We start from the raw sequence: 27,534 nt of genomic DNA on the forward strand, positions 1-27,534 counted from the left end.
GTAAGCTTGCGACACCTAAACCTGCTTCTGCTATTAATTCTGATATGTCGCATGTTATTGATGATGCCACTTATGCTATGCATGATACTTATGATGAAAATGCTTCTATGCTTGATACTACTGTGCCACTTGGTGAATTTCTTGATGAACAACTTGCTAGGGCTAGAGAGAATGAAAGTATTGAAACTGATAATATTGATGATAGTGATGATGAAGACTCTCCCCCTAATAAATATGAATTACCTGTTGTTCCTGAGGGTTATGTTATGGATGAAGAAGCTGCTAGAGCTATTTTAGCTTGCAATGATAGATATGATCTTAAGAAGTTATTAGCTAAATGGAAGCAGCAATCTCTTAATGCTAGAATGAAACCTGACCCTGCTTTTGCTACTTCACCTATCTGTGTTACTGATAAGGATTATGAATTCTCTGTTGATCCTGATATAATTACTTTGGTTGAATCTGATCCTTTTTATGGCTATGAATCTGAAACTGTTGTGGCACATCTTACTAAATTAAATGATATAGCCACCCTGTTCACTAATGATGAGAGAACTCGCTACTTTTATATCCTTAAAATATTTCCGTTCTCATTAAAGGGTGATGCTAAGATATGGTTTAATTCTCTTGATCCTGGTTGTGTGTGTAGTCCCCAGGATATGATTTATTACTTCTCTGCTAAATATTTCCCTGCTCATAAGAAACAAGTTGCTTTAAGGGATATATACAACTTTGTGCAAACTGAAGAAGAGAGTCTCCCACAAGCTTGGGGGAGGCTTCTCCAATTACTTAATGCTTTGCCTGATCATCCTCTTAAGAAAAATGAAATATTTTATATCTTTTATAATGGACTAACCGATGCTTCCAGAGATTACCTGGATAGTTGTGCTGGTTCTGTTTTGAGGGAAAGGACACCGGATGAAGCTGAGATTCTATTGAATAATATGTTGACAAATGAAAATAATTGGACACTTCCTGAGCCAACTCCTGAGTCTATTCCTAAACCAACTTCGAAGAAGAGGGGTGTTCTATTTCTCAGTTCTGAAGATATGCAAGAGGCAAAGAAATCTATGAAAGAAAAAGGTATTAAAGCTGAAGATGTTAAGAATTTACCTCCTATTGAATAAATACATGGTCTAAATTTATCGCGTGTTGAAGAAACATATGATCTTAATCCTTCACCTATTGAAGAAACTCATGGTCTTGATAACACGACACAGGTAGTAAAGGTAAATTCTCTCTATAGATATGATAAAGCTGAAATCCCTCCTACTAAGTTTGCTAGCCAATGTTTGGATGAGTTTGATAACTTTATGGTTAAGCAATAAGATTTTAATGCTTATTTTGCTAGACAATTGAAACAAAATGCTTATATGATTGAACACTTGGGTGATTATATGTCTAGAGTTAAAGGTGAACTTAAACTCATTAGTAAACATGCTTCTATGGTTACCACTCAAGTAGAACAAGTACTTAAAGCTCAGAATGATTTGCTCAATGAATTGAATGGTAAGAATAATGACTATGCTGTTAGAGTGGCTACTAGAACTGGTAAAATGATTCAGGAACCTTTGTATCCTGAAGGCCATCCTAAGAGAATTGAGCAAGATTCTCAGAGAAGTAATTTAGATGCACCTAGACCATCTAAAAAGAAGAAAAAGAAAAATGATAGGACTTTGCTTGCTTCTAGTGAACCTATTGCTGAACCACCCGAGAATCCAAATGATATTTCTATTTCTGATGCTGAAACACAATCTGGTAATGAACATGAACCTAATGAAAATGTTAATGATAATGTTCATGATGATGCTCAACCTAGTAATGATAATGATGTAGAAATTGAACCTACTGTTGATCTTGATAACCCACAATCAAAGAATCAACGTTATGATAAGAGAGACTTTGTTGCTAGGAAGCACGGTAAGGAAAGAGAACCATGGGTTCAGAAACCCATGCCTTTTCCTCCCAAACCATCCAAGAAAAAGGATGATGAGGATTTTGAGCGCTTTGTTGATTAGACCTATCTTTTTGCATATGCGATTAACTGATATGCTTAAAATGAATCCTTATGCTAAGTATATGAAAGAAATTGTCACTAATAAAAGAAAGATACCGGAAGCTGAAATTTCCACCATGCTTGCTAATTACACTTTCAAGGGTGGAATACCTAAGAAACTAGGAGATCCAGGAGTACCAACTATACCATGCTCCATTAAAAGAAACTATGTTAGAACTGCTCTATGTGACCTTGGAGCCGGTGTTAGTGTTATGCCTCTATCTTTATATCGTAGACTTGACTTGAATAAGTTGACACCTACTAAAATATCTTTGCAAATGGCTGATAAATCAACTGCTATACCTATTGGTATTTGTGAGGATGTGCCTGTTGTAGTTGCAAACGTTACTATTTAAACGGACTTTGTTATTCTTGATATTCTCGAGGACGATAGTATGCCTATTATTCTTGGAAGACCTTTTTTGAATACTGCAGGGGCTGTTATTGATTGCAATAAAGGCAATGTCACTTTTCATGTTAATGGTAATGAGCATACGGTACACTTTCCGAGGAAACAACCTCAAGTCTACAGTATCAATTCTATTGGAAAAATTCCATCGATTATTTTTGGAGGTTTTGAATTTCCTCTTCCTACTGTCAAGAAGAAATATGATATTCTTATTATTGGGGATGTGCATATCCCCTTTGAGGTAACATAGTGTTATTCGAAATTTCTCTGGTTCCATGTTATTCGGAATGAGTTTGTTAACAAGACTTGATCAACCTTGTTAGTGGATTCCTTTTGATGAGCATGAGATGGATGAAACTAGAAGGCACAACCTTCTGTACCCTCCTTTTACCTTCTCTTATTTAGTTGAAATAAAGCAAAAATGGTATTTTCCTGTTTGTTTTCTGAATTATCCGTGCAGTATAAAAATACCCCGAAAATAAAAGTTCTCCAAATGCCCTGCCAATTTAATATGATTTTTTTGGAATATTTGAGAATATCTGGCACTGAGAACACGGCAGGGGGAGCAAGCAACTGGCCATGAGGGTCCAGGGCGCGCCCCCTGCCTCGTGGGCCCATGGTGGCTCCCCTCCACTTATTCCTGCACCCACACACTTCTTCTTCCTCCCAAAAATATCACCATCCAGCTCAAGCACGAGTTCTAGCTCATTTTGCTGCGATTTTCGATCTCCTTGTTCAAAGCACCTCTCACAAAACTGCTTTAGGAGATTGTTCCTTGGTATGTGACTCCTCCATTGGTCCAATTGTTGGGGAACGTAGCAGAAATTCAAAATTTTCCTACGTGTCACCAAGATCTATCTATGGAGAAACCAGCAACGAGGGGAAGGAGAGTGCATCTACATACCCTTGTAGATCACTACGCAGAAGCGTTCAAGAGAACGGGGTTGATGGAGTCGTACTCGTCGTGATCCAAATCACCGATGATCCTAGTGCCGAACGGACGGCACCTCCGTGTTCAACACACGTACAGCCCGGTGACATCTCCTACGCCTTGATCCAGCAAGGGGAGAAGGAGAGGTTGGGGAAGACTCCATCCAGCAGCAGCACGATGGCGTGGTGGTGGTGGAGGAGCGTGGTACTCTAGCAGGCCTTCTCCAAGCACCGCAAGAGACGAGGAGGGAGAGGGGTAGGGCTGCGCCAAGAAGGAGAGGAACTCGTGTGTCTTGGGCAGCCCAATCCTCAAGTATATATAGGGGGGGAGGGGCTGCGCCCCCACCTAGGGTTCCCTCCCTAGGGGTGGCGGCAGCCCCCAGATCCCATCTGGGTGGCGGCCAGGTGGAGGGGAGAGGGAGGCGCACCAGGCATGGGCCCTAAGGCCCATCTGCCCTTAGGGTTTGCCCCCCCCCCCTCCTCCCCTTAGGCGCCTTGGGCCCTTGTGGGGGGCGCACCAGCCCACCTGGGGCTGGTCCCCTCCCACACTTGGCCCATGCAGCCCTCCGGGGCTTGTGGCCCCGCTTGGTGGACCCCCGGGACCCTCCCGGTGGTCCCGGTACGTTACCGATAAACCCCGAAACTTTTCCGGTGACCAAAACAGGACTTCCCATATATAAACCTTTACCTCTGGACCATTCCGGAACTCCTCGTGACGTTCGGGATCTCATCCGGTACTCCGAACAACATTCGGTAACCACGTATATCTATTCCCTATAACCCTAGCGTCATCGAACCTTAAGTGCGTAGACCCTACGGGTTCGGGAACCATGTAGACATGACCGAGATAACTCTTTGGTCAATAACCAACAGCGGGATCTGGATACCCATGTTGGCTCCCACATGTTCCACGATGATCTCATCGGATGAACCACGATGTCAAGGACTTAATCAATCCCGTATACAATTCCCTTTATCTAGCGGTACGATACTTGCCCGAGATTCGATCGTCGGTATCCCGATACCTTGTTCAATCTCGTTACCGGCAAGTCTCTTTACTCGTTCCGTAACACATCATCCCGTGATCAACTCCTTGATCACATTGTGCACATTATGATGATGTCCTACCGAGTGGGCCCAGAGATACCTCTCCGTTTACACGGAGTGACAAATCCCAGTCTCGATTCATGCCAACCCAACAGACACTTTCGGAGATACCTGTAGTGTACCTTTATAGCCACCCAGTTACGTTGTGATGTTTGGCACACCCAAAGCACTCCTACGGTATCCGGGAGTTGCACAATCTCATGGTCTAAGGAAATGATACTTGACATTAGAAAAGCTTTAGCATACGAACTACATGATCTTGTGCTAGGCTTAGGATTGGGTCTTGTCCATCACATCATTCTCCTAATGATGTGATCCCGTTATCAACGACATCCAATGTCCATGGTCAGGAAACCGTAACCATCTATTGATCAACGAGCTAGTCAACTAGAGGCTTACTAGGGACATGGTGTTGTCTATGTATCCACACATGTATCTGAGTTTCCTATCAATACAATTCTAGCATGGATAATAAACGATTATCATGAACAAGGAAATATAATAATAATCAATTTATTATTGCCTCTAGGGCATATTTCCAACAGTCTCCCACTTGCACTAGAGTCAATAATCCAGTTCACATCGATATGTGATTAACACTCAAGGTCACATCCCCATGTGACTAGCACCCAGGAGTTCTGGGTTTGATCATGTTATGCTTGTGAGAGAGGTTTCAGTCAACGGGTCTGCAGCATTCAGATCCGTATGTACTTCACAAATTTCTATGTCATCTTGTAGATGCAACTACTACGCTACATTTGGAGCCATTTCAAATAACTGTTCTACTTGGAGCTATTCTAAATTGTTGCTCCATTATACATATCCGGTATCTCTACTCAGAGCTATCCGGATAGGTGTTAAGCTTGCATCGACGTAACTCTTTACGTCGAACTCTTTATCACCTCCATAACCGAGAAACATATCCTTATTCCTCTAAGGATAATTTAGACCGCTATCTGGTGATCTACTCCTAGATTACCTTTGTACCCTCTTGCCAGATATGTGGCAAGGCACACATCAGGTGCGGTACTCAACATGGCACACCATATAGAGCCTATGACAAAAGCATAGGGGACGACCTTCGTCCTTCCTCTTTCTTCTGCCGTGGTCGAGCTTTAAGTCTTAACTTCATACCTTACAACTCAGGCAAGAACTCCTTCTTTGACTGATCCATCTTGAACACCTTCAAGATCATGTCAAGGTATGTGCTCATTTGAAAGTACCATTAAGTGTTTTGATCTATCCTTATAGATCTAGATGCTCAATGTTCAAGTAGCTTAATCCAGGCTTTCCATTGAAAGACACTTTCCAAATAACCCTATATGCTTTCCAGAAATTCTACGTCATTTCTGATCAACAATATGTCAACAACATATACTCATCAGAAATTCTATAGTGCTCCCACTCACTTCTTTGGAAATACAAGTTTCTCATAAACTTTGTATACACCCAAAACTTTGATCATCTCATCAAAGCATACATTCCAACTCCGAGATGCTTACTCCAGTCCTTAGAAGGATTGCTAGAGCTTTGCATACTTGTTAGCATCTTTCAGGATTGACAAAACCTTCTGGTTGTATCACATACAACCTTTCCTCAAGAAAATCGTCGAGGAAACAATGGTTTTTGACATCCTATCTGCAAGATTTCATAAATAATGCAGTAATCGCTAATATAATTCCAACAGACTCTTAGCATCGCTACGAGTGAGAAAGTCTCATCGTAGTCAACTCCTTGAACTTGTCGGGAAACATCTTAACAACAAGTCGAGCTTTCTTAGTGGTGACACTTACCATCATTGTCCGTCTTCCTTTTAAAATCCATATGTACCTAACAGCCTTACGACCATCAAGTAGTTCTTCCAAAGTCTACACTTTGTTTTCATATATGGATCCTCTCTCGGATTATATGGCCTCGAGCCATTTTGGAATCCAGGCCCACCATCGCTTCTCCATAGCTCGTAGGTTCATTGTTGTCTAGCAACATGACTTCCAAGACAGGATTACGTACCACTCTGAAGTAGTACGCATCCTTGTCATCCCACGAGGTTTGGTAGTGACTTGATCTGAAGTTTCATGATCACTATCATAAGCTTCCACTTCAATTGGTGTAGGTGCCACAGGAACAACTCCCTGTGCCCTGCCACACACTAGTTGAAGAGACGGTTCAATAACCTCATCAAGTCTCCACCATCCTCCCACTCAATTCTTTCGAGAGAAACTTTTTCCTCGAGAAAGGACCCGATTATAGAAACAATCCCTTATTGCTTTCGAATCTGAGACAGGAGGTATACCCAACTGTTTTGGGTGTCCTATGAGGATGCATTTATCCTCTTTGGGTTCGAGCTTATCAGCCTGAAACTTTTTTCACATAAGCGTCGCAGCCCCAAACCTTTAAGAAATGACAGCTTAGGTTTCTCTAAACCATAGTTCATACGGTGTCATCTCATCGGAATTACGTGGTGCCCTATTTAAAGTGAATGTGGTTGTCTCTAATGCCTAACCCATAAACTATCGTGGTAATTCGATAAGAGACATCATGGTATGCATCATATCCATTAGGATGCAGTTATGATGTTCGGACACACCATCACACTATGGTGTTCCAGGCTGTATTAGTTGTGAAACGATTTCCACAATGTCTTAATTCTGTGCCAAACTCATAATTCAGATATTCATCTCTGTGATCATATCATAGATATGTTATCCTCTTGTCACGACGATCTCTCACCTTCACCCTGAAATTACTTGAACCTTTCAATAATTCAGACTCGTGATTCATCAAGTAAATATACTCAACATCTACTCAAATCATCTGTGAAGTAAGAACATAACGATATCCACTACACGCCTCAGCACTCATTGGACTGCACACATCAAAATGTATTACTTCCAACAAGTTGCTTTCTAGTTCCATTTTACTGAAAACGAGGCTTTCAGTCATCTTGCCCATGTGGTATGATTTGCATGTCTCAAGTGATTCAAAATCAAGTGAGTCCAAACGGTCCATTTGCATGGAGTTTCTTCATGCATATACACCAATAGACATGGTTCGCATGTCTCAAACTTTTCAAAACGAGTGAGCCCAAAGATCCATCAACATGGAGCTTCTTCATGCGTTTTATACCGATATGACTCAAATTGCAGTGCCACATTTGTGTGGTACTATCATTACTATCTTATACCTTTGGCATGAAAATGTGTATCACTACGATCGAGATTCAATAAACCATTCATTTTAGGTGCAAGACCATTGAAGGTATTATTCAAATAAACAGAGTAACCATTATTCTCCTTAAATGAATAACCATATTGCGATAGACATAATCCAATCACGTCTATGCTCAACGCAAACACCAATCTCGATGGTAGAGGGAGCGTGCGATGCTTGATCACATCAAGCTTGGGAAAAACTTCCAACACATATCGCCAGCTCACCTTTAGCTAGTCTCCGTTTACTCCGCAGCCTTTTATTTCGAGTTTACTAACACTTAGCAACCGAACCGGTATCTAATACCATGGTGCTACTAGGAGTACTAGTAAAGTACACATTAACACAATGTATATCCAATATACTTCTATCGACCTTGCCAGCCTTCTCATCTACCAAGTATCTAGGATAATTCTGCTCCAGTGGCTGTTCCCCTTATTACAGAAGCACTTAGTCTCGGGTTTGGGTTCAACCTTGGGTTTCTTCACTAGAGCAGCAGCTGATTTGCCGTTTCATGAAGTATCCCTTCTTGCCCTTGCCCTTCTTGAAACTAGTGGTTTCACCAACCATCAACAATTGATGCTCCTTCTTGATTTCTACTTTTGTGGTGTCAAACATCGCGAATATCTCAAGGATCATCATATATGTCCCTGATATATTATATTTCATCACGAAGCTCTAGCAGCTTGGTGGTAATGACTTCGGAGAAACATCACTATCTCATCTGGAAGATCAACTCCCACTTGATTCAAATGATTGTCGTACTCAGACAATCTGAGCACAAGCTCAACAATTGAGCTTTTCTCCCTTAGTTTGCAGGCTAAGAAAATCCTCGGAGGTCTTATACCTCTTGACGTGGGCACGAGCCTGAAATCCCAATTTCAGCCCTCGAAACATCTCATATGTTTTGCGACGTTTTTTTTTAAAACATCTTCGGTGCCTCAACTCTAAACCGTTTAACTGAACTATCACGTAGTTATCAAAATGTGTATGTCAGATGTTCGCAACATCCACAGACGACGTTCGAGGTTCAGCACACTGAGCGGTGCATTAAGGACATAAGCCTTCTATGAAGCAATGAGGACAATCCTTAGTTTACGGACCTAGTCCGCATAATTGCTACTATCAACTTTCAACTAAATTTTCTCTAGGAACATATCTAAACAGTAGAACTGAAGCGCGAGCTACGGCATAATTTGCGAAGACCTTTTGACTATGTTCAGGATAATTAAGTTCATCTTATGAACTCCCACTCAGATAGACATCCCTCTAGTCATCTAAGTGATTACATGATCCGAGTCAACTAGGCCGTGTCCGATCATCATGTGAGACGGACTAGTCAACATCGGTGAACATCTTCAAGTTGATCGTATCTACCATGCGACTCATGCTCGACCTTTCGGTCTCTTGTGTTCCGAGGCCATGTCTGTACATGCTAGGCTCGTCAAGTTAACCTAAGTGTTTCGCATGTGTTCCGAGGCCATGTCTGTACATGCTAGGCTCGTCAACACCCGTTGTATTCGAACGTAAGAATCTATCACACCCGATCATCACGTGGTGCTTCGAAACGACGAACTTCCGCAACGGTGCACAGTTAGGGGGAACACTTTCTTGAAATTTTAATGAGGGATCATCTTATTTACTACCGTCGTTCTAAGCAAATAAGATGTATAAACATGATAAACATCACATGCAATCAAATAGTGACATGATATGGCCAATATCATATTGCTCCTTTTAATCTCCATCTTCGGGGCTCCATGATCATCATCGTCACCGGCATGACACCATGATCTCCATCATCGTGTCTTCATGAAGTTGTCTCGCCAACTATTACTTCTACTACTACAGCTAACGGTTAGCAATAAAGTAAAGTAATTACATGACGTTTATGTTGACACGCAGGTCATAAATAAATTAAGACAACTCCTATGGCTCCTGCCAGTTGTCATACTCATCGACATGCAAGTCGTGATTCCTATTACAAGAACATGACCATCTCATACATCACATATATCATTCATCACATCCTTTGGCCATATCACATCACATAGCATACCCTGCAAAAACAAGTTAGACGTCCTCTAATTGTTGTTTGCATGTTTTACGTGGCTGCTATGGGTTTCTAGCAAGAATGTTTCTTACCTACGCCAAAACCACAACGTGAATTGCCAATTTCTATTTACCCTTCATAAGGACCCTGTTCATCGAATCCGATCCGACTAAAGTGGGAGAGACAGACACCCGCCAGCCACCTTATGCAACTAGTGCATGTCAGTCGGTGGAACCGGTCTCACGTAAGCGTACGTGTAAGGTTGGTCCGGGCCGCTTCATCCCACGATGCCGCTGAATCAAGATAAGACTAGTAACGGCAAGATAATTGACAATATCGACGCCCACAACTACTTTGTGTTCTACTCGTGCATAGTAACTACGCATAGACCTAGCTCATGATGCCACTGTTGGAGAACGTAGCAGAAATTCAAAATTTTCCTACGTGTCACCAAGATCTATCTATGGAGAAACCAGCAACGAGGGGAAGGAGAGTGCATCCACATACCCTTGTAGATCGCTACGCGGAAGCGTTCAAGAGAACGGGGTTGATGGAGTCGTACTCGTCGTGATCCAAATCACCGATGATCCTAGTGCCGAACGGACGGCACCTCCGTGTTCAACACACGTACAGCCCGGTGACGTCTCCTACGCCTTGATCCAGCAAGGGGAGAAGGAGAGGTTGGGGAAGGCTCCATCCAGCAGCAGCACGACGGCGTGGTGGTGGTGGAGGAGCGTGGTACTTCAGCAGGGCTTCGCCAAGCACTGCAAGAGACGAGGAGGGAGAGGGGTAGGGATGCGCCAAGAAGGAGAGGAACTCGTGTGTATTGGGCAGCCCAATCCTCAAGTATATATAGGGGGGGGAGGGGCTGCGCCCCCATCTAGGGTTCCCTCCCTGGGGGTGGCGGCAGCCCCCAGATCCCATCTGGGTGGCGGCCAGGTGGAGGGGAGAGGGAGGCGCACCAGGCATGGGCCCTAAGGCCCATCTGCCCTTAGGGTTTGCCCCCCTCCTCCCCTTAGGCGCCTTGGGCCCTTGTGGGGGGGCGCACCAGCCCACCTGGGGCTGGTCCCCTCCCACACTTGGCCCATGCAGCCCTCCGGGGCTTGTGGCCCCGCTTGGTGGACCCTCGGGACCCTCCCGGTGGTCCCGGTACGTTACCGATAAACCCCGAAACTTTTCCGTTGACCAAAACAGGACTTCCCATATATAAATCTTTACCTCCGGACCATTCCGGAACTCCTCGTGACGTCCGGGATCTCATCCGGGACTCCGAACAACATTCGTTAACCACGTATATCTATTCCCTATAACCCTAGCGTCATCGAACCTTAAGTGTGTAGACCCTACGGGTTCGGAAACCATGCAGACATGACCGAGATAACTGTCTGGTCAATAACCAACAGCGGGATCTGGATACCCATGTTGGCTCCCACATGTTCCATGATGATCTCATCGGATGAACCATGATGTCAAGGACTTAATCAATCCCGTATACAATTCCCTTTATCTAGCGGTACGATACTTGCCCAAGATTCGATCGTCGGTATCCCGATACCTTGTTCAATCTCATTACCGGCAAGTCTCTTTACTCGTTCCGTAACACATCATCCCGTGATCAACTCCTTGATCACATTGTGCACATTATGATGATGTCCTACCGAGTGGGCCCAGAGATACCTCTCCGTTTACACGGAGTGACAAATCCCAGTCTCGATTCGTGCCAACCCAACAGACACTTTCAGAGATACCTATAGTGTACCTTTATAGCCACCCAGTTACGTTGTGACGTTTGGCACACCCAAAGCACTCCTACGGTATCCGGGAGTTGCACAATCTCATGGTCTAAGGAAATGATACTTGACATTAGAAAAGCTTTGGCATATGAACTACATGATCTTGTGCTAGGCTTAGGATTGGGTCTTGTCCATCACATCATTCTCCTAATGATGTGATCCCGTTATCAACGACATCCAATGTCCATGGTCAGGAAACCATAACCATCTATTGATCAACGAGCTAGTCAACTAGAGGCTTACTAGGGACATGGTGTTGTCTATGTATCCACACATGTATCTGAGTTTCCTATCAATACAATTCTAGCATGGATAATAAACGATTATCATGAACAAGGAAATATAATAATAATCAATTTATTATTGCCTCTAGGGCATATTTCCAACACCAATTAGTTTTTGTTCTAGTGCTTTATTCATTGCAAATTTGTGCTGCCTAGGTGACCATGTTCTTGAGCTTGCATGTCAAATTTATATGGTTCCAAGTAGTTCTAATGCATGATATAGTCTCTAGGCACTTGTGGGAGTAGTTTCTACCAATTTTTGTTGAGTTTGGTTCACTTTTATTTGAAGTTACTAAAATTTTCAGAAATTTTTCAGAGGAAGAAATATGCTTAGGAAAATGTACCAAGGTGGTTCTTTAAGGAAGCAAGGACCCAGGCTTGCAATGTGTGATGCTGACGATGAGCCACCAAGGAACGCTCTAGTGCTGCCTTGTGAATGGCCTTCAGAGGACTTTATGGATCGAGCGGGAATCAAGGAAGAATTTAACGCATATTTGCGTAACGCTGATCTTGTAAGCTTCGAGGAGGAAAAGTGCCGCCAGTACCACTATCTCACTAGTTCCTTTGTGAAGAGGTTTGAATTTTCATCTTCACGCAATTCTCAAACTGTCCTGTTTGATCTTTATGAAAAATCTTATACGATGGACTTAGAGGATTTTACCACTGCTTGCAAACTTCCACAATGGGGTAGTGCTAGTGAACCTCGCAAATCTAAATTTAGAGATTTTCTTGGTAGTATAACTGTGGGGAATCTAGAGATATAGCACAAGCTACCATAGGGAGCATTCATTTTCCTGCTATACGTTATTTTGCTCTCTTTATAGGTAGGTGCATAAATGGTAAAGATGAAGCATGTCATATGTGTGTCCCTGACCTCAGTATTCTTAGGAGTGCTGTGTTAGGAGACAAATCTTATAATTTGGGAGCCATTGTTGCGCGTAGGTGCATCACAATAGATTTAATGGAGATTTCTTTGGTGGAATTTATGCAACCCGCTTAGCTGATTTTATTGAGGTACCCATACATGAAAATGATATGGAGTTTCATCCTACTTATCTAGACTTTAATGCTATGGTTCACCATCAGTTTGTCGAGAGGAATGAACCACCTCTCCAGTACCGACTAATCTTTGACAGGCGTCACGCTGTCAATATTGTCCTCCCTGCTCCTGCTCTCTTTGACTTTCAGGCAAAGGGAAGACATTTTATAACCAGAGAGGAGGCAAATGAGTACGAAAGGAGGACGAGGGCAGCTCGCCTCCAAGCTGCAGCCCACGATGCAATAGCCGCTGCATCTCAGTACGACCCCAACTACAACTTTGGATATCCGCCAGGCCATCTGTGGCAATAAACCAACTTAGGCCAAAAGCCTAAGCTTGGGAGAGTACGTATTTCTCACCGACATTACATTCATGTTCACACACTCATTGCTAGATGTCGGTGCTCATACTTTTTCACTGCAATATCCATGCTAGTTTATTTTCTTTTTACGCTTTTTTCTTGTGTGTTTAATAAACCTTAAGAAAAACCAAAAAAATTAGTTGTAGCTTTTAGTTAGTTCACTTTTCTTGTTGTAGTAATAATTAAAAAGAAAACCCAAAAAGATTTCATGTTCTTCTTTTGCTTGTTGGGAGCTTTCCCGTGTAAATAGTTCTATTTCTTTGGGGGTCGATATAAGAAGACCATAATGAAATTGTTGAAGTGGCTCTTATATGCATTATTGTTGATTTAACCAAGAGCCCATATTGCCTTGTCTTCTCCTGTTTATTGAATGCTTGCAGATTCCAGCTTAGTCCAATGCACGTGCACTATTATTATTATTCACATCATTCGGTCGTGCAAGTGAAAGGCAATATTATGACGATATATGATGGACTGACTGAGATGAGAGAAGCTGGTATGAACTCGACCTCTCTTGTTTTTGTAAATATGATTAGTTCATCGTTCCTGATTCAGCCTATTATGAATAACATGTTTGCAATGACAATTAGAGATCATAGTTGCTCGTGCCATGCTTAATTAGCTAGGAGTTTATAATGGTCTACCTTGCGTGGCAACATGCTATTAAAATGGTTGTGATGTGGTATAGTGGGGTGGTATCCTCCTTTGAATGATTTAAGTGACTCGACTTGGCACATGTTCACACATGTAGTTGAAACAAATCAACATAGCCTTCACGATATTTATGTTCATGGTGGATTATATCCTACTCATGCTTGCACTTAATGTTTATTAATTTTAATTCATGTTCATGACTGTTGTCGCTCTCTAGTTGGTCGCTTCCCAGTCCTTTGCTAGCCTTCACTTGTACTAAGCGGGAATACTGCTTGTGCATCCAATCCCTTAAACCCCAAAGTTATTCCATATGAGTCCACTATACCTTCCTATATGCGGGTATCTATCTGCCGTTCCAAGTAAATTCGTATGTGCCAAACTCTAAACCTTCAAATGAAATTCTGTTTTGTATGCTCGAATAGCTCATGTATCAACTAGGGTTGTCTGTATCTTCCATGTTAGGCGGGTTATTCTCAAGAGGAGTGGACTCCGCTCATCACTCACGAGAAAATGCCTGGTCACCGGGATGCCCAGTCCCATGCTTTATGCAAACTAAATCAAAATAATTGCAAACAAAACTCCCCCTGAGACTGTTGTTAGTTGGAGGCACTCATTGTTTTGAGCAAGCCATGGATTGATGCTTGTTGGTGGAGGGGGAGTATAAACTTTACCATTCTGTTTGGGAACCGCCTATAAGGTGTGTAGCATGGAAGATATCGCCATCTCTTGGTTGTTATGTTCACAATGAAAGTATGCCGCTCAAAATATTATTTATCTCTGCTTTAAAATCGAGCTCTAGCACCTCTACAAATCCCTTTTTCCCTCTGCGAAGGGCCTATCTATTTACTTTTATGCTGAGTCATCACCCTCTTATTAAAAAGCACTAGCTGGAGAGCACTGCTGTCATTTGCATCCATTACTATTAATTTATATTGGGTATGACTGGATCTCTTTTACCATGAATTATGATGTCTAGTCAGTCCTTGATCTTTAAAGGTGCTCTGCATTTATGTTTTGCGGTCTCAGAAAGGGCTAGTGAGATACCATCTTGTTATATCATATCATGATTGTTTTGAGAAAGTGTTGTCATCCGAGATTTATTATTATTGCTCGCTAGTTGATTATGCCATTGACATGAGTAAACATGAGACCTAAATGTTATTGTGAATATGGTTAGTTATAATCTTTGCTGAAAACTTGAATGCTGGCTTTACATATTTACAACAACAAGAGCAAACAGAGTTTGTAAAAGTTTTTCTTTATCACTTTCAGTTTATCAACTGAATTACTTGAGGACAAGCAAAGGTTTAAGCTTGGGGGAGTTGATACGTCTCCGTCGTATCTACTTTTTCAAACACTTTTGCCCTTGTTTTGGACTCTAACTTGCATGATTTGAATGGAACTAACCCGGACTGACGCTGTTTTCAGCAGAATTGCCATGGTGTTATTTATGTACAGAAACAAAAGTTCTCGAAATGACCTGAAACTCCACGGAACTTATTTTTGGAAAATATTAAAAATATTGGAAGAAGAATCAACGTCAGGGGGGCCTCCAGCTGTCCACGAGGGTGGGGGGCACGCCTGCCCCCCTGGGCGCGCCCCCCTGCCTTGTGGGCTCCCTGTTGCTCCACCGACCTCAACTCCAACTCCATATATTCGTGTTCGGGGAGAAAAAAATCTGAGAGAAGGATTCATCGCGTTTTACGATACGGAGCCGCCGCCAAGCCCTAAAACCTCTTGGGAGGGCTGATCTGGAGTCCGTTCGGGGCTCCGGAGAGGGGAATCCGTCGCCGTCGTCATCATCAACCATCCTCCATCACCAATTTCATGATGCTCACCATCGTGCATGAGTAATTCCATCATAGGCTTGCTGGACGGTGATGGGTTGGATGAGATTTATCATGTAATCGAGTTAGTTTTGTTAGGGTTTGATCCCTAGTATCCACTATGTTCTGAGATTGATGTTGCTATGACTTTGCTATGCTTAATGCTTGTCACTAGGGCCCGAGTGCATGATTTCATATCTGAACCTATTATGTTTTCATGAATATATGTGAGTTCTTGATCCTATCTTGCAAGTCTATAGTCACCTACTATGTGTTATGATCCGGCAACCCCGAAGTGACAATATTCGGGACCACTCCCGGTGATGACCATAGTTTGAGGAGTTCATGTATTCACTATATGTTAATGCTTTGGTCCGGTACTCTATTAAAAGGAGGGCTTAATATCCCTTAGTTTCCATTAGGACCCCGCAGCCACGGGATGGTAGGACAAAAGATGTCATGCAAGTTCTTTTCCATAAGCACGTATGACTATATTCGGAATACATGCCTACATTACATTGATGAATTGGAGCTAGTTCTGTGTCACCCTATGTTATGACTGTTACATGATGAACCGCATCCGGCATAATTCTCCATCACCGATGCAATGCCTACGAGCTTTTCACATATTGTTCTTCACTTATTTACTTTTCCGTTGCTACTGTTACAATCACTACAAAACCAAAAAATATTACTTTTGCTACCGTTACCGTTACTTCCATATTACTTTACTACTAAATACTTTGCTGCAGATATTAAGTTATCCAGGTGTGGTTGAATTGACAACTCAACTGCTAATACTTAAGAATATTCTTTGGCTCCCCTTGTGTCGAATCAATAAATTTGGGTTGAATACTCTACCCTCGAAAACTATTGCGATCCCCTATACTGTGGGTTATCAGTCTGCCCCTAAGAAAACCAAGTCCGTGGACATTGGAGATGTCTTGTTATCAAATGACGAGTTGAAATGCTTTATAAAATATGATATATTCTTGCATGATGGTATAAGACTAATTGCATAAACTTTGTTCTTAATAATAAAAACCATATATAATATCTAATAACATAAATATATTCTAAGTGTGTAATGTGGAATTACAAGTGATAAATGCTTACATATATTATATATTGTATGCTTGCTCATGACCATCTACGAGGCAGGGCAGGTCAAAAGGTACATATTATTAGCATGTTCATATCTGGCCAGATAAAAGAAGACAAAGAAAGACAGACCCATCAAAATATCATCACATCGTACAACATGATAATATTTATCTACAACAAGATATGAGTAGTCTCACCTCATTATCCATGCATACAATGATGTATTATTTCTAATTAATCCATGTGTATAATGATTTATTATCATTATTTCTAATTGTGTCTATGACGTATATGATATTTACACCAGCTATTTCTTCCTATTAACATTCCTGGTACCATTGGTATCTATCAGTCGTCAATGCCAAAAAAACATGAGATTCAAGTATTGGACTCGCTTGGTGCTCGGGTCAAATGGAGTGACCTTGCTACTACGGTAACTATCTGTTATTTTTGGTCCTCTTGACATATGTTTTGTTTGCCTCAATCCCTACTTTTTTCATATAAAATAGTTGCTGGGACTTGAGAAGCGTCTGAAATTTGGAGAACAAAATCCAGAGTTTAACAGAGATCATAAGTGGCCCAATGTCAATGTTACAAAATGGACAGCCGTAGAACATTTCCAGGAGGCAATGCAAATGGATGGGTAAAGCACTTGTCACAAATAGAAAATTATTGTGTTTGGTACTCATGCACACAAAGGTGTCATGTAACAAAAACTATTGATAAAAATATGTACTACATCTGTTTGTTCAAATAGTAGTCTGTTTATTTGATTCCTCTTGGTGATATTTTAAAGCATCATTCAATAAATTGTAACAGATAATGTGGATTGTTTATGCTAGCAGATGCATTTGTTTGATCAGTTCTCCCGTATTTCTTTTGTACATTGTTGTGATGGTTTATTGTTTCTAATAGGTACCACTTGTAGATTTATCTTCCGTACGCATTCATCGGCTGATACATCTTGTATATCATTGACAAACATGCACACCGTGCATATATTCTGGACTCTATCCATACATCACAGTCGTCATAGGTTAAAAATCTAAGGCATTTAGTTAAATTATGAAGATTGTGAGGAAATTCAACGACGCACTCAAAATAAAAGCAACCCGACTGGAATTACGATATATCTGGATGGCACCGTTTTTTCCGACGGGTATTCCAATGAGCATGGGCATTCAACGATGTTCACATAACTCCAGAAAAATATTTCAAAAGCCCGTGGAAATTCACATGCATTATACTAGTCTAGGTAAGGAGTCTGGGCACCTAGGTGCCCCCAGACGGTCATTTTACTAGAGGGAGTGTGGTTACTGTGGGAAAAGAGGCGGTATTAATTTGAGCAGGGTTAGGTGGGCGCACAGTGTTGGAAATATGCCCTAGAGGCAATAATATTGTATTGTTATATTTCCATATTCATAGTTAAGAGTTTATATTCCATGCTATAATTGCTATGATCCTGGAATATGCGATTCAGTGGAAAACTTATATGCACGTGTGGAATGATAACAGTAACAATAGGTTCCCGGTCTCGCCTCTAAGACTAGATCAAGTGTGTCGGTGATCACATTTTCCGGATCTTAGGGTATCGTTTAAAGTGTTAAACGGTATTCCTAAAACAACTTTGAGATTATGACGTTGGAAGAACGATCATATCGAATCGGCCCAATACTTGTCTGTTATACTATGTGATTATATCGTCTGAAATCATCTGTTGTATCATGGAGTGTTAGCATGTGTTTTAGTTCCTCGGACCATATATAAGACTGTCTCAATCACTTCCTACCGAATGGTGGGCCTTGGAGTTGCTCAATCGTCATCTGTAACAAGGTGATCATAACGACAACTTTCAGGCACACATCGGAAAGTTTGACAAGTGACCGGATAACTCGAGAGTGGGATTTGCTCCTCCGATAATGGAGACATATTCTTAGAGCCCTCTCGGTATGACGAAATCCATCATCGCCTGGACAGACACAAGTGACTATGTCACAAGGATGCCGGAACACGTCAACAAGAAAGAAGAACAAAACCGGTAACGGGAGCAATGGTATAGTGAGTATGGTGATGACTCAGGAGGATACCGATACACACCAGGTTTTGTAAAGTATCACGAAGCAAACGGAACATCACATGATAACCAAAGGTTCACTCGAATATCATTCGTGTAATCATAGGGACCGGTATGGATGTCCACGGTTTCGCTATCGGTCATTGAACGAAGGGGTTTCGTTCATCTCTATGATTTACCGAACCTCCGGAGTCACAAGCTTAAGGTAATCATGATATGCTGAGTGTTAGTAGGACAGGAGTGATGAGAATATATTTGTGGAATTGTTTCATTGATATCCGGAATACTTCCGAGAGGTTCTGAAAGCGTTTCGGGGTCACCGGAAGGCTTTCGGTGAATATCATGTACTACTGGGTATTACCGATTATTTTTATATAGGTGGAAAATGTTTCCGAGGATGTTAAATTATATATATATAATGCTTTGAAAATGTTTAGAACATTCTATATTTAATTTAAATATTAATAAGGCCAAGAGGTGGAAGAAAACTTGGGCCAAAAAGGCCCAAGTGGGAAAGTGCCTCCCTCCCCGAAGGAAGGGGGCCGAATCTCTACTCCTAATGGAGCAGTTGGTAGTCTCCGCCGGTCAATTTTCATCCCACCAGAGACGGATTTTTTTCGTCCTCGATCCCACCTCCCTCATCCCCTCGATTCCCCCCTCCGCCCTTGAACCAGGAAATAAAAATCGGTATGCTCCCACGATGTCCAGTGCTAAACCCTCCGGTTGATCGAAAAAAACCCGCACCTGAAAAAAATCTACGAAAATAAACCTACGCCCCGACCGCAGCCCGCGGGTCGCCCGCTCCCTCGCGCCCCTGTTGCTCCCTCCTCGATCCCGATCTGGATCGAGGGGACGAGGAGCTCCTGCCTCCCCGACGGCCGGCCTCCTCCTCGCCCTGCCGCTCCGTCTAGCGCCGCCACAGCCTCTAGAGCCAGGGAAGCCATGGCCTAAGATCGGCCTCGAGGTCCCCGCCGCCGTCTCCTGCAGCTTATGCCCCGCCGCCTCACCGCCCGAGCTCGCCGTCACACCAACCTCGGCGTCGCGCCGCCGCTGGCTCTGGTCGCCTCCACCTCCGCTCCAGGCAACCCTCGGTCGCCGGCTCGCTGGAGCACGATGGCAGACGATGGATGGCCTGGTTGTGTGCGAAGGATGCAGTTCTCACGCGCAAGCTAGGGTTGGAGCCGCCAGCTCTTCATCCTGCCCGCCGGCGGCGAGTCTTCCTGTCCCGCACTTCCGCCTCCCCATTATCACAGGTATCTCCACCCCTTCCTCTTTCCCCCTCTTCTCTCCTCTCCCTTCTCCCTCCTCCATCTATGTTCCCTTCCCCCTCCCACCCCGTTATCTGTTCATGTTGTTGGCACCTGAAGAAGTTGGTGGCATGGTGAAGCCCCTGAGCAAAAGTTGCTGGAGTCTTTGAAGGAGTTGGAGAAGTCTCTAGCGATGCAAGTTCGTCTTAAACCTGAGTCCGAATCCAATTTCGTGGGAACAAGCATATATTCCATGAATTTTCCATTAGATTCAGTGGACAGGTTATGTCCTCAATGAAACTTGCACACCCTAAACCCTAAAAGAAACAACTAGATGCCTTGGGTAATTTTGGCTGCATCCGTCTTGGTTAGTTGGTGTACATGTGAATTCACACGTTTAAAGGGCATGTGACCATTAACTTTATAAGTATTTAACCACGTACTAAAGGAATTAAATAGGATGCAGTACTGCAGACATTCAAAGGAGGTGGGAAGTGTACATATGCTTTATGTTAGTTATATGCACAGGGCAGCCTATCAATATAGAGGTGTCATTCAGATAGAGCTCTTTGAATATAATAAGACAAAAGATCGGTTTCCTGATTTTTTTATAAGAAGATTCTTCTATATGTTCAGTTACATGATTTTTAATTTGATCATCTTCTTCGAACAATCTTTGTGCTGACTATGATATTTCTTTTGATTTGTAGGTTCATCTGGTCCTTTACTCCTCACATAATAACTGTGAAACTTAATGAGGTACTTCTGAAAAATGCTCCCTCCCCTCTGATGTCTATTTGGTTACACAATTTTATGCTTGTGTGGTCTGGTTGTTCCTAAGTGCTTCCGGACATTATTATTTGTGTGATCAGCATTGAGTAGATTGCCTACAGCAAGATAACTTGAGTTTTTTTACTTAAGTAAACGATATGTAAATAGCTCTAAGTTAACTGGACATTTTGTCGCATTGGCTTGAATCTGCATGTTGCATCATTTGTGCACAATGAAAACTGTATGAACCTACATTGGATGGTGTATTTGTAGGAAGGTTATCCTTTCTTCAAGGACTGGAAGTTTCCTGGTAAGTGTTCCTTTTTCTGAAAAACTCTGTGTTTGTTCGCTGTAATATTTTGTTTACATAAGGTTTCTCTTTCCTTTTGTGGGCATAATGGGCGACACAATAATATTCAGAAAATTGTTGTTTTAGGGAAACTGCTAACTCCATATGTCAGACCCATATCATTGTTGAGCATGCATAGTGTTCCTATGTCATTTCTATAATGTATTTGTTTCCTTTTATATCACAGTAGTCTTCATTTTGGCCATGTACCTTCAAACTGAACCAAAAATGGTTTGTCTGATGACATGTTTGAGGAGATTCTTGATATGAAACAGTAGATATGAGGGTGACCGGTTTTTTTTTTTGTGCAAGTTTTGTCTGTGGAATCTTTTTGCAGTTGATAAGACATGGGCTGGACTTACTTCCGATGTGCAATATTTTCGGTAAAGTGATTCAAGGTATGTTTGATTGTTTACTTAGGGTGGTTACTGAACCACTTTGGGAACCAAGAAAGACATTATGTATGTAAAAATAACATAGGCCTAAAGTTCATTTTTACATTGAAAATCTATATATGAAATTTTCTGTAACAATCGAAAATTCATTCATTCACTTTGTGAGATGTCACACAACACCATGCTCCAAATTGTTGTCTATCTGATCCTTGCGGCAGAATCATAGACTCGTGCATAATTGCATATATATTGTGACTGGGCACCAGTACATTTGCAACATTCTAAAGTTAGTTTGTTGTGATTTTTTACCAAAACTTTTCTTCTATAATTTATATGCATGCTCTGAAGAATGTGGAGACGTCAGGGACAAGGCTCACAACCCCTGCCTCCTTGTTACCATCTGCGAGTTTTCCGGTGTTGAGCCTCTCATTTATTATGTACTTATTATCAACACCTTTAAGTCGATAATATGAAATTGTTGCATGTTCATTGCTGAGGTGTCAATACTCCTACATTATCCACCTCTCAGTATATATAGTGTACTGATGGCCTGCATTTTGGTTCAGCCTTACACAAGTACATGCCCTTCGGCAGCCTGGAGAGTCATCTCTTTGGTAATACTTCTTCTCAAAATTATTTAGACTTGCTAATAGAGCAGTCGATGTTTAGCTTCTGCCAATCTGTACATTCTGTTCTTAGATTTATTTTCCCTCAATACCTTGTTTAGTACAAGGAAGGACTGATATTATTTCCCAGCCAGGGTCGTTGATTATTGTTTATTTTATCATAGTTCGGTGTTTTTCATCTGAAAATATATTCAAATGGGTACAGATAGGCTTGGCTCAACTCCTAAACCGGATAAAGTCCCCATAAGATTTCAATAGAATATTTTTTTGAACTCGGCAGTTATAAGATTTCAATTGAATATTGATATTGCGATGGATCGGACGCCGAAATTTGTTTTCATTTTTGTATTGAAATGGATATGGTATTTTTTTACTAAGATACCTCCACTTGTTTTCAAAATGGATTTTGATTTTTTACTGAAACTGGAATGGATATGATTCTCTACTGATATATGGTATTAAATTGTGGTACTGAAATTGTGATCCGATCTATCGAATTTGTGGTAGTGAAACTGGGAATTGGACGTGCGCTCTTCTACTTGGCTACTCGGACGTGCCCTCAGGGTACTCAGCTCATGAGCCTCCCACTATTCCTTGTGAAGCAGCAAATGCAACATACCTAAAGGTGAATAGAGTATTTATTTGTAATATAAATGTCATAAGAAAAAGTTGACTTTATGCTGGTGATAGTTTACCCATGAATCATCATGTCATCCTTAGGTGCATAAATTAAGGTGTACATAATTTATTTTGTAGAGGAAGAATATGGTAACTTAAAAAATATTACATGTGATGCCATGTCACTGCAGGGAAGCATTTGCGCACTCACGTTTGGCATGTTCCATGCAGTAGACCTGTCGTCATTGGTTGAGGTAAGCAATGTTTATTGCTTTCTCATATATTTGTTTTTATTCACTAAGTTCGACTTTACACTTAAGAAGTCAAATCACTATTTCTTTTCAAGTTTGTCGTGAAAATTTCAAAAATAGAATGGAATGAATTGACAGTGCGCTTCTGCGTTTTTGGCTTAGATGTTGCAAGGCTGCGTGGTGAGGGCAGACGATGCACGTCATCATTGCCTCTCTCTCCCCTGTCACTATTTTTCTCTTTGCTGCAGAAATTTCACACAACCACCAACAGTGAATAGGGTACAATTTGTGAGCTGAGATGTTTGTGTAGTTGCTGCACTTTTATAACTACTTCTGATTAGTTGCGGATGCAATGATGTTTAGCTGATGTGGAATATTTTTGACTAGAATCCTTGATTGTGTAGTTGTTGCATTTTTTTAACTTGATTTATTCATGCTTCATACACACTGGAGACAATTTCATCTAAGAAAAATCAAGTTCTGATTAAAAAAATTAAGTTCTTGGCACAATTAACATTGGATGACCTGCCTTGCTATATTTTGAACATGCTTGCTTTAAATTATTGGTTAATTGAAATAATTTATAATTTTGTCTCTGTAGTTTCATGCTCCATATTTTGATAAAATTTACAAATGTCAGATTTTGTTCATTAGCATAGGTTCATGAATGCCAAGTGCATCCAATCAACGTCATCAAACTTGGGCTCTTGCACATGTCACGCCCAAGATGCGGCCCTATCCTAAAGGAACTCGAAGGTCCCACCAAGGATGGAAGCGCATCTTGAAGACGCTTTTGCAAGGTGGATATCATTACATCAACATTACATAATAGATGGGGATACATACAAGGCATACAAATGCCGCAAGAATATATTAATACATCATACACTAGGTCAACATCCGACCACGGATGAAACACAAACAGGAACTCAAACGACATCCACCCTGCTAGCCCAGGCTGCCGACCTGGAACCTATCCCCTGATCGAAGAAGCAGAAGAAGAACTCCAAAACAAGTAAACATCGCTCTCGCGTCATGATCATCGCAAAACCTGTACCTGCAACTGTTGTGTAGTAATCTGTTATCAAGACTAGCAAAGCTTAATGGGTAAGGAAGGGGTAAAGTGGTGAGGTTGCAGTAGCGGCTAAGCAATGTATGGTGGCTACCTTACGAAACAAGAGCGAGAAAAGGAGCTAAGCAAACGGTCGCCAACTAGTAATGATCAAGAAGTGATCCTGAACTCCTACTTACGTCAAACATAACCCAAAAATCGTGTTCTCCTCTCGAACAACCCCGAAAAGAGACAGTCACGGTTACGCATGCAGTTGGTGCATTTTAGAAGAGTTTACTTCAAGTTTACTACAACCGGATATCAACAAATTCCCATCTGCCACATAATCGCGGGCACGGCTTTCTAAAGTTCAAACCCTGCAAGGGTGTCCCAACTTAGCCTATGATAAGCTCTCACGATCAACGAAGGATATTCCTTCTCTCGGGAAGACCCGATCAGTCTCGGAATCCCGGTTACAAGACATTTCGACAATGGTAAAACAAGACCAGCAAGACCGCCTGAATGTGCCGATAAATCCCGATAGGAGCTGCACATATCTCGTTCTCAGGGCACACTGGATGAGCCAGACGTCGGGTTGGCATAGACCCTGATTGCCCAGGGGCGCCGGACATCGCTCGGTTTGGACCAGCACTCAGAGGAGCACTGGCCGGGGGGGGGGGGGGGGGAAAAAAAAAAGACTGACCCTTGAGAGCGTGACTCCCAAGGGAAAAGTAGGTGGTGGTGAGGCAAATTGTAAAACCAAGGTTGGGCCTTGCTGAGGAGTTTTATTCAAAGCAAACTGTCAAGGGGGTCCCATAAATCACCCAACTGCATTAGGGACGCAAAATCCGGGAACATAATACCGATATGACGAAAACTAGGGCGGCAAGAGTGGAACAAAACACCAGGCATAAAGTCGAGCCTTCCACCCTTTACCAAGTATATAGATGCATTAATAATATAAGAGATATTGTGATATCCCAACATAAACATAATCCAACATGGAGCAATCTTCATATTCACTTGCAACTAGCAACGCTATAAGAGGGGCTGAGCAAATGCGGTAACATAGGCAAACAACGGTTTGCTAGGAAGGGTGAAGGTTAGAGGTTCATGGCAATTTGGGAGGCTTGATAAGCAAGTGGTAGGTAACGCGACATAGCGATAGAACGAAGCAACTAGCATAGCAATGATAGTAGTGAGATCCAAGGTGACGGTCATCTTGCCTGAAATCCCGCTAGGAAGAACGAGTCCATGAAGAAGATGAAGCCATGAAGACAAACCAAGTGTAGGCGAACGAATCCTCACGATCACAACGAAACAGGAACTATCGAGATGAAGCACACAACATGGTAAACACACCACACATGAACAAGGCATGATGCTCAACCAAGTATGATGCCTGACAAGGCTACATGAAGCTACTCATGGCAAGAGATGATGCATACAAGAACAACACATCAAAGCAAGTTTAAATGAGGCTGAAAACAACATATAACAATTCCGGTAAGTCCCCATATGCAAATTTCGAAATTGGTCCAGATCTGAATAAACCTTATGTTCAAGTTGTTAAACAACAAGTTAAGATGCACCACGATGATCTACACAAAATTCTAGTCAAGTTACATATACAGTTCATTTAATTTGGAGCTACGGTCTAGAAAATATGAGCAAAACAAGTTAAACATGGCATTGAAGCAACATGCATTCAAACATCAAGCAAACACACTCAAAACATGGATGCAACAAGGTAACATGAAACTACATGCAAAACTAAGCAAGTTTCATGTAGAGCACACTCAAAACGGAGCAACGGTTCAACACATACACATGAAACAAGTCTAAAGGACAAGCTGTCCAAAACAGCAACTAGGCAACTTGCAAGCATCAACACAATATGCTACAGCCACTCAACATGAAAACAAAAGGCACGGACGTGATTTACAGGTAAAGCATGACAAAACATGAACAGTGAGCTATCTCCAGAAATCAATAGAACATGCTCAAAAGGACATGGAAAAATTGCAAATAATAATAGTTCACAGACTTAGTGGAAATCACTAGACATGGCAAAAATAACATCATGTTACAAAGTTTAAAGCTATCAAACAACATGCTACAGGAACTTATCATGGCAACCAAAGGCATGGAATGAATCTAATAATTGCATATAACACAAGTCCCTTACTGACCATGAGACAAAAAGGATCAGAAGATATGATGGCACCCATGTAAACATAGAAAGTTTCATAAACAGATTCAGACTTAGCAGAAAACAGAGCATGGCATAAACAGAATTATGAAGGCATCTTTGCGAGCTCAAATCACTCATCAAAAAGCATTTCATGACAAGACAAGCATACCTACAGTAAGATGACATCTTCATGAAGCTAACCATGGCAAGATCAAGTTCATAGCATGCTTGGATCACTAACAACAACCATGACAAAATTGATTAACATGTAAACAATCTGCCAGGAACATTTTAAAGCAAAAGTAGAGCAATATTAAGACATGCTAGAGCACTCCATAAATACCACCAGGGGCATGGATTGATATATCATAACATTTATAACAAAACACCCTTAGTGAACATCTCCAGATTATGCATAGAATGACTTGTAGCAGCAGGTTTACATAGTATCATGACATAACAGATTCAGCATTGACAAAACATTAACAACAAGTAGTCCACTTCACAAGCTTGATGCACTCACCACAAGGCACATAAAAATACATGGATTGCACCATTGTAAAATGATGAGGACATCAATACCATTGTTACACCCACAGCCCCTACTGTTACATATACTGGACCAATTACTAGAGCTCGCGCACGCCAATTAAATTACCAGGTACTTTCGTTTCTTGGTAATGATTCTAATGTTCATGAGATTATGATGCTGCCTAAATTGGATACATTTGTTTTGCTTACAAATGAAGGGCCTAGCTTGGAGAAGAATGAACATTGGAGCAAGAACACGCATGGAGTTGATGGCATGCGCAAGGGGATCAAGAACGGAGTTACAAGTGATGATTTCAGGACTTTGAAGCCGCCATAAGGAGTGCATGAAGCCTTGGACGAAATATACAAGATGCCACTTCATAATATTCGTCCATAGGCTATTCTAGGTGTTGCGTCACCTTATTAATGGGCCAGGCCCATGTAATTTCGAAATACTTAAGTATAGGCTATTTTTAGAGTCCGTATGTGTGGGGAAACAAGAGTTAGGGTTGGTTTCGGACCCCACCCTCAAGGGCCACGAAATTCCCCCCCTCTTCCTCCATATATACAGCCCTTAGGGCGTTGTTTAGACTTTGGGTTT

At 41.8% G+C, this 27,534-nt stretch overlaps 1 protein-coding gene across 14 annotated transcripts; it reads left to right on the forward strand.

Annotated features, from left to right (window-relative positions):
• The first annotated feature begins 19,627 nt into the window (after nucleotides 1-19,627).
• On the forward strand, nucleotides 19,628-27,223 carry LOC125516703. 14 transcript variants are annotated; one of them, XR_007287395.1, is made up of 8 exons: nucleotides 19,629-20,153; nucleotides 20,858-20,906; nucleotides 21,192-21,228; nucleotides 21,580-21,665; nucleotides 22,011-22,276; nucleotides 22,796-22,913; nucleotides 23,098-23,160; nucleotides 23,320-23,598. XR_007287395.1 is itself a non-coding variant. In XM_048682046.1 (7 exons), exons 3-7 carry the CDS (start codon nucleotides 21,996-21,998, stop codon nucleotides 23,433-23,435), a joined length of 516 nt encoding a protein of 171 aa, XP_048538003.1. In that variant the 5' UTR covers nucleotides 19,628-20,153; nucleotides 20,858-20,906; nucleotides 21,192-21,995; the 3' UTR covers nucleotides 23,436-23,598. The 14 variants fall into 14 exon arrangements, 2 of the variants coding, with proteins under 2 accessions (XP_048538003.1, XP_048538006.1); XR_007287396.1 differs by having other exon boundaries at nucleotides 19,630-20,153; nucleotides 21,192-21,665; nucleotides 22,011-22,099; nucleotides 22,229-22,276; XR_007287394.1 differs by having other exon boundaries at nucleotides 19,635-20,153; nucleotides 22,229-22,276.
• Nucleotides 27,224-27,534: the final 311 nt, after the last annotated feature.

The sequence above is a fragment of the Triticum urartu genome, chromosome 1 (genome assembly GCF_003073215.2).
Source record: "Triticum urartu cultivar G1812 chromosome 1, Tu2.1, whole genome shotgun sequence".
Classification (NCBI taxonomy): Eukaryota; Viridiplantae; Streptophyta; class Magnoliopsida; order Poales; family Poaceae; genus Triticum; species Triticum urartu.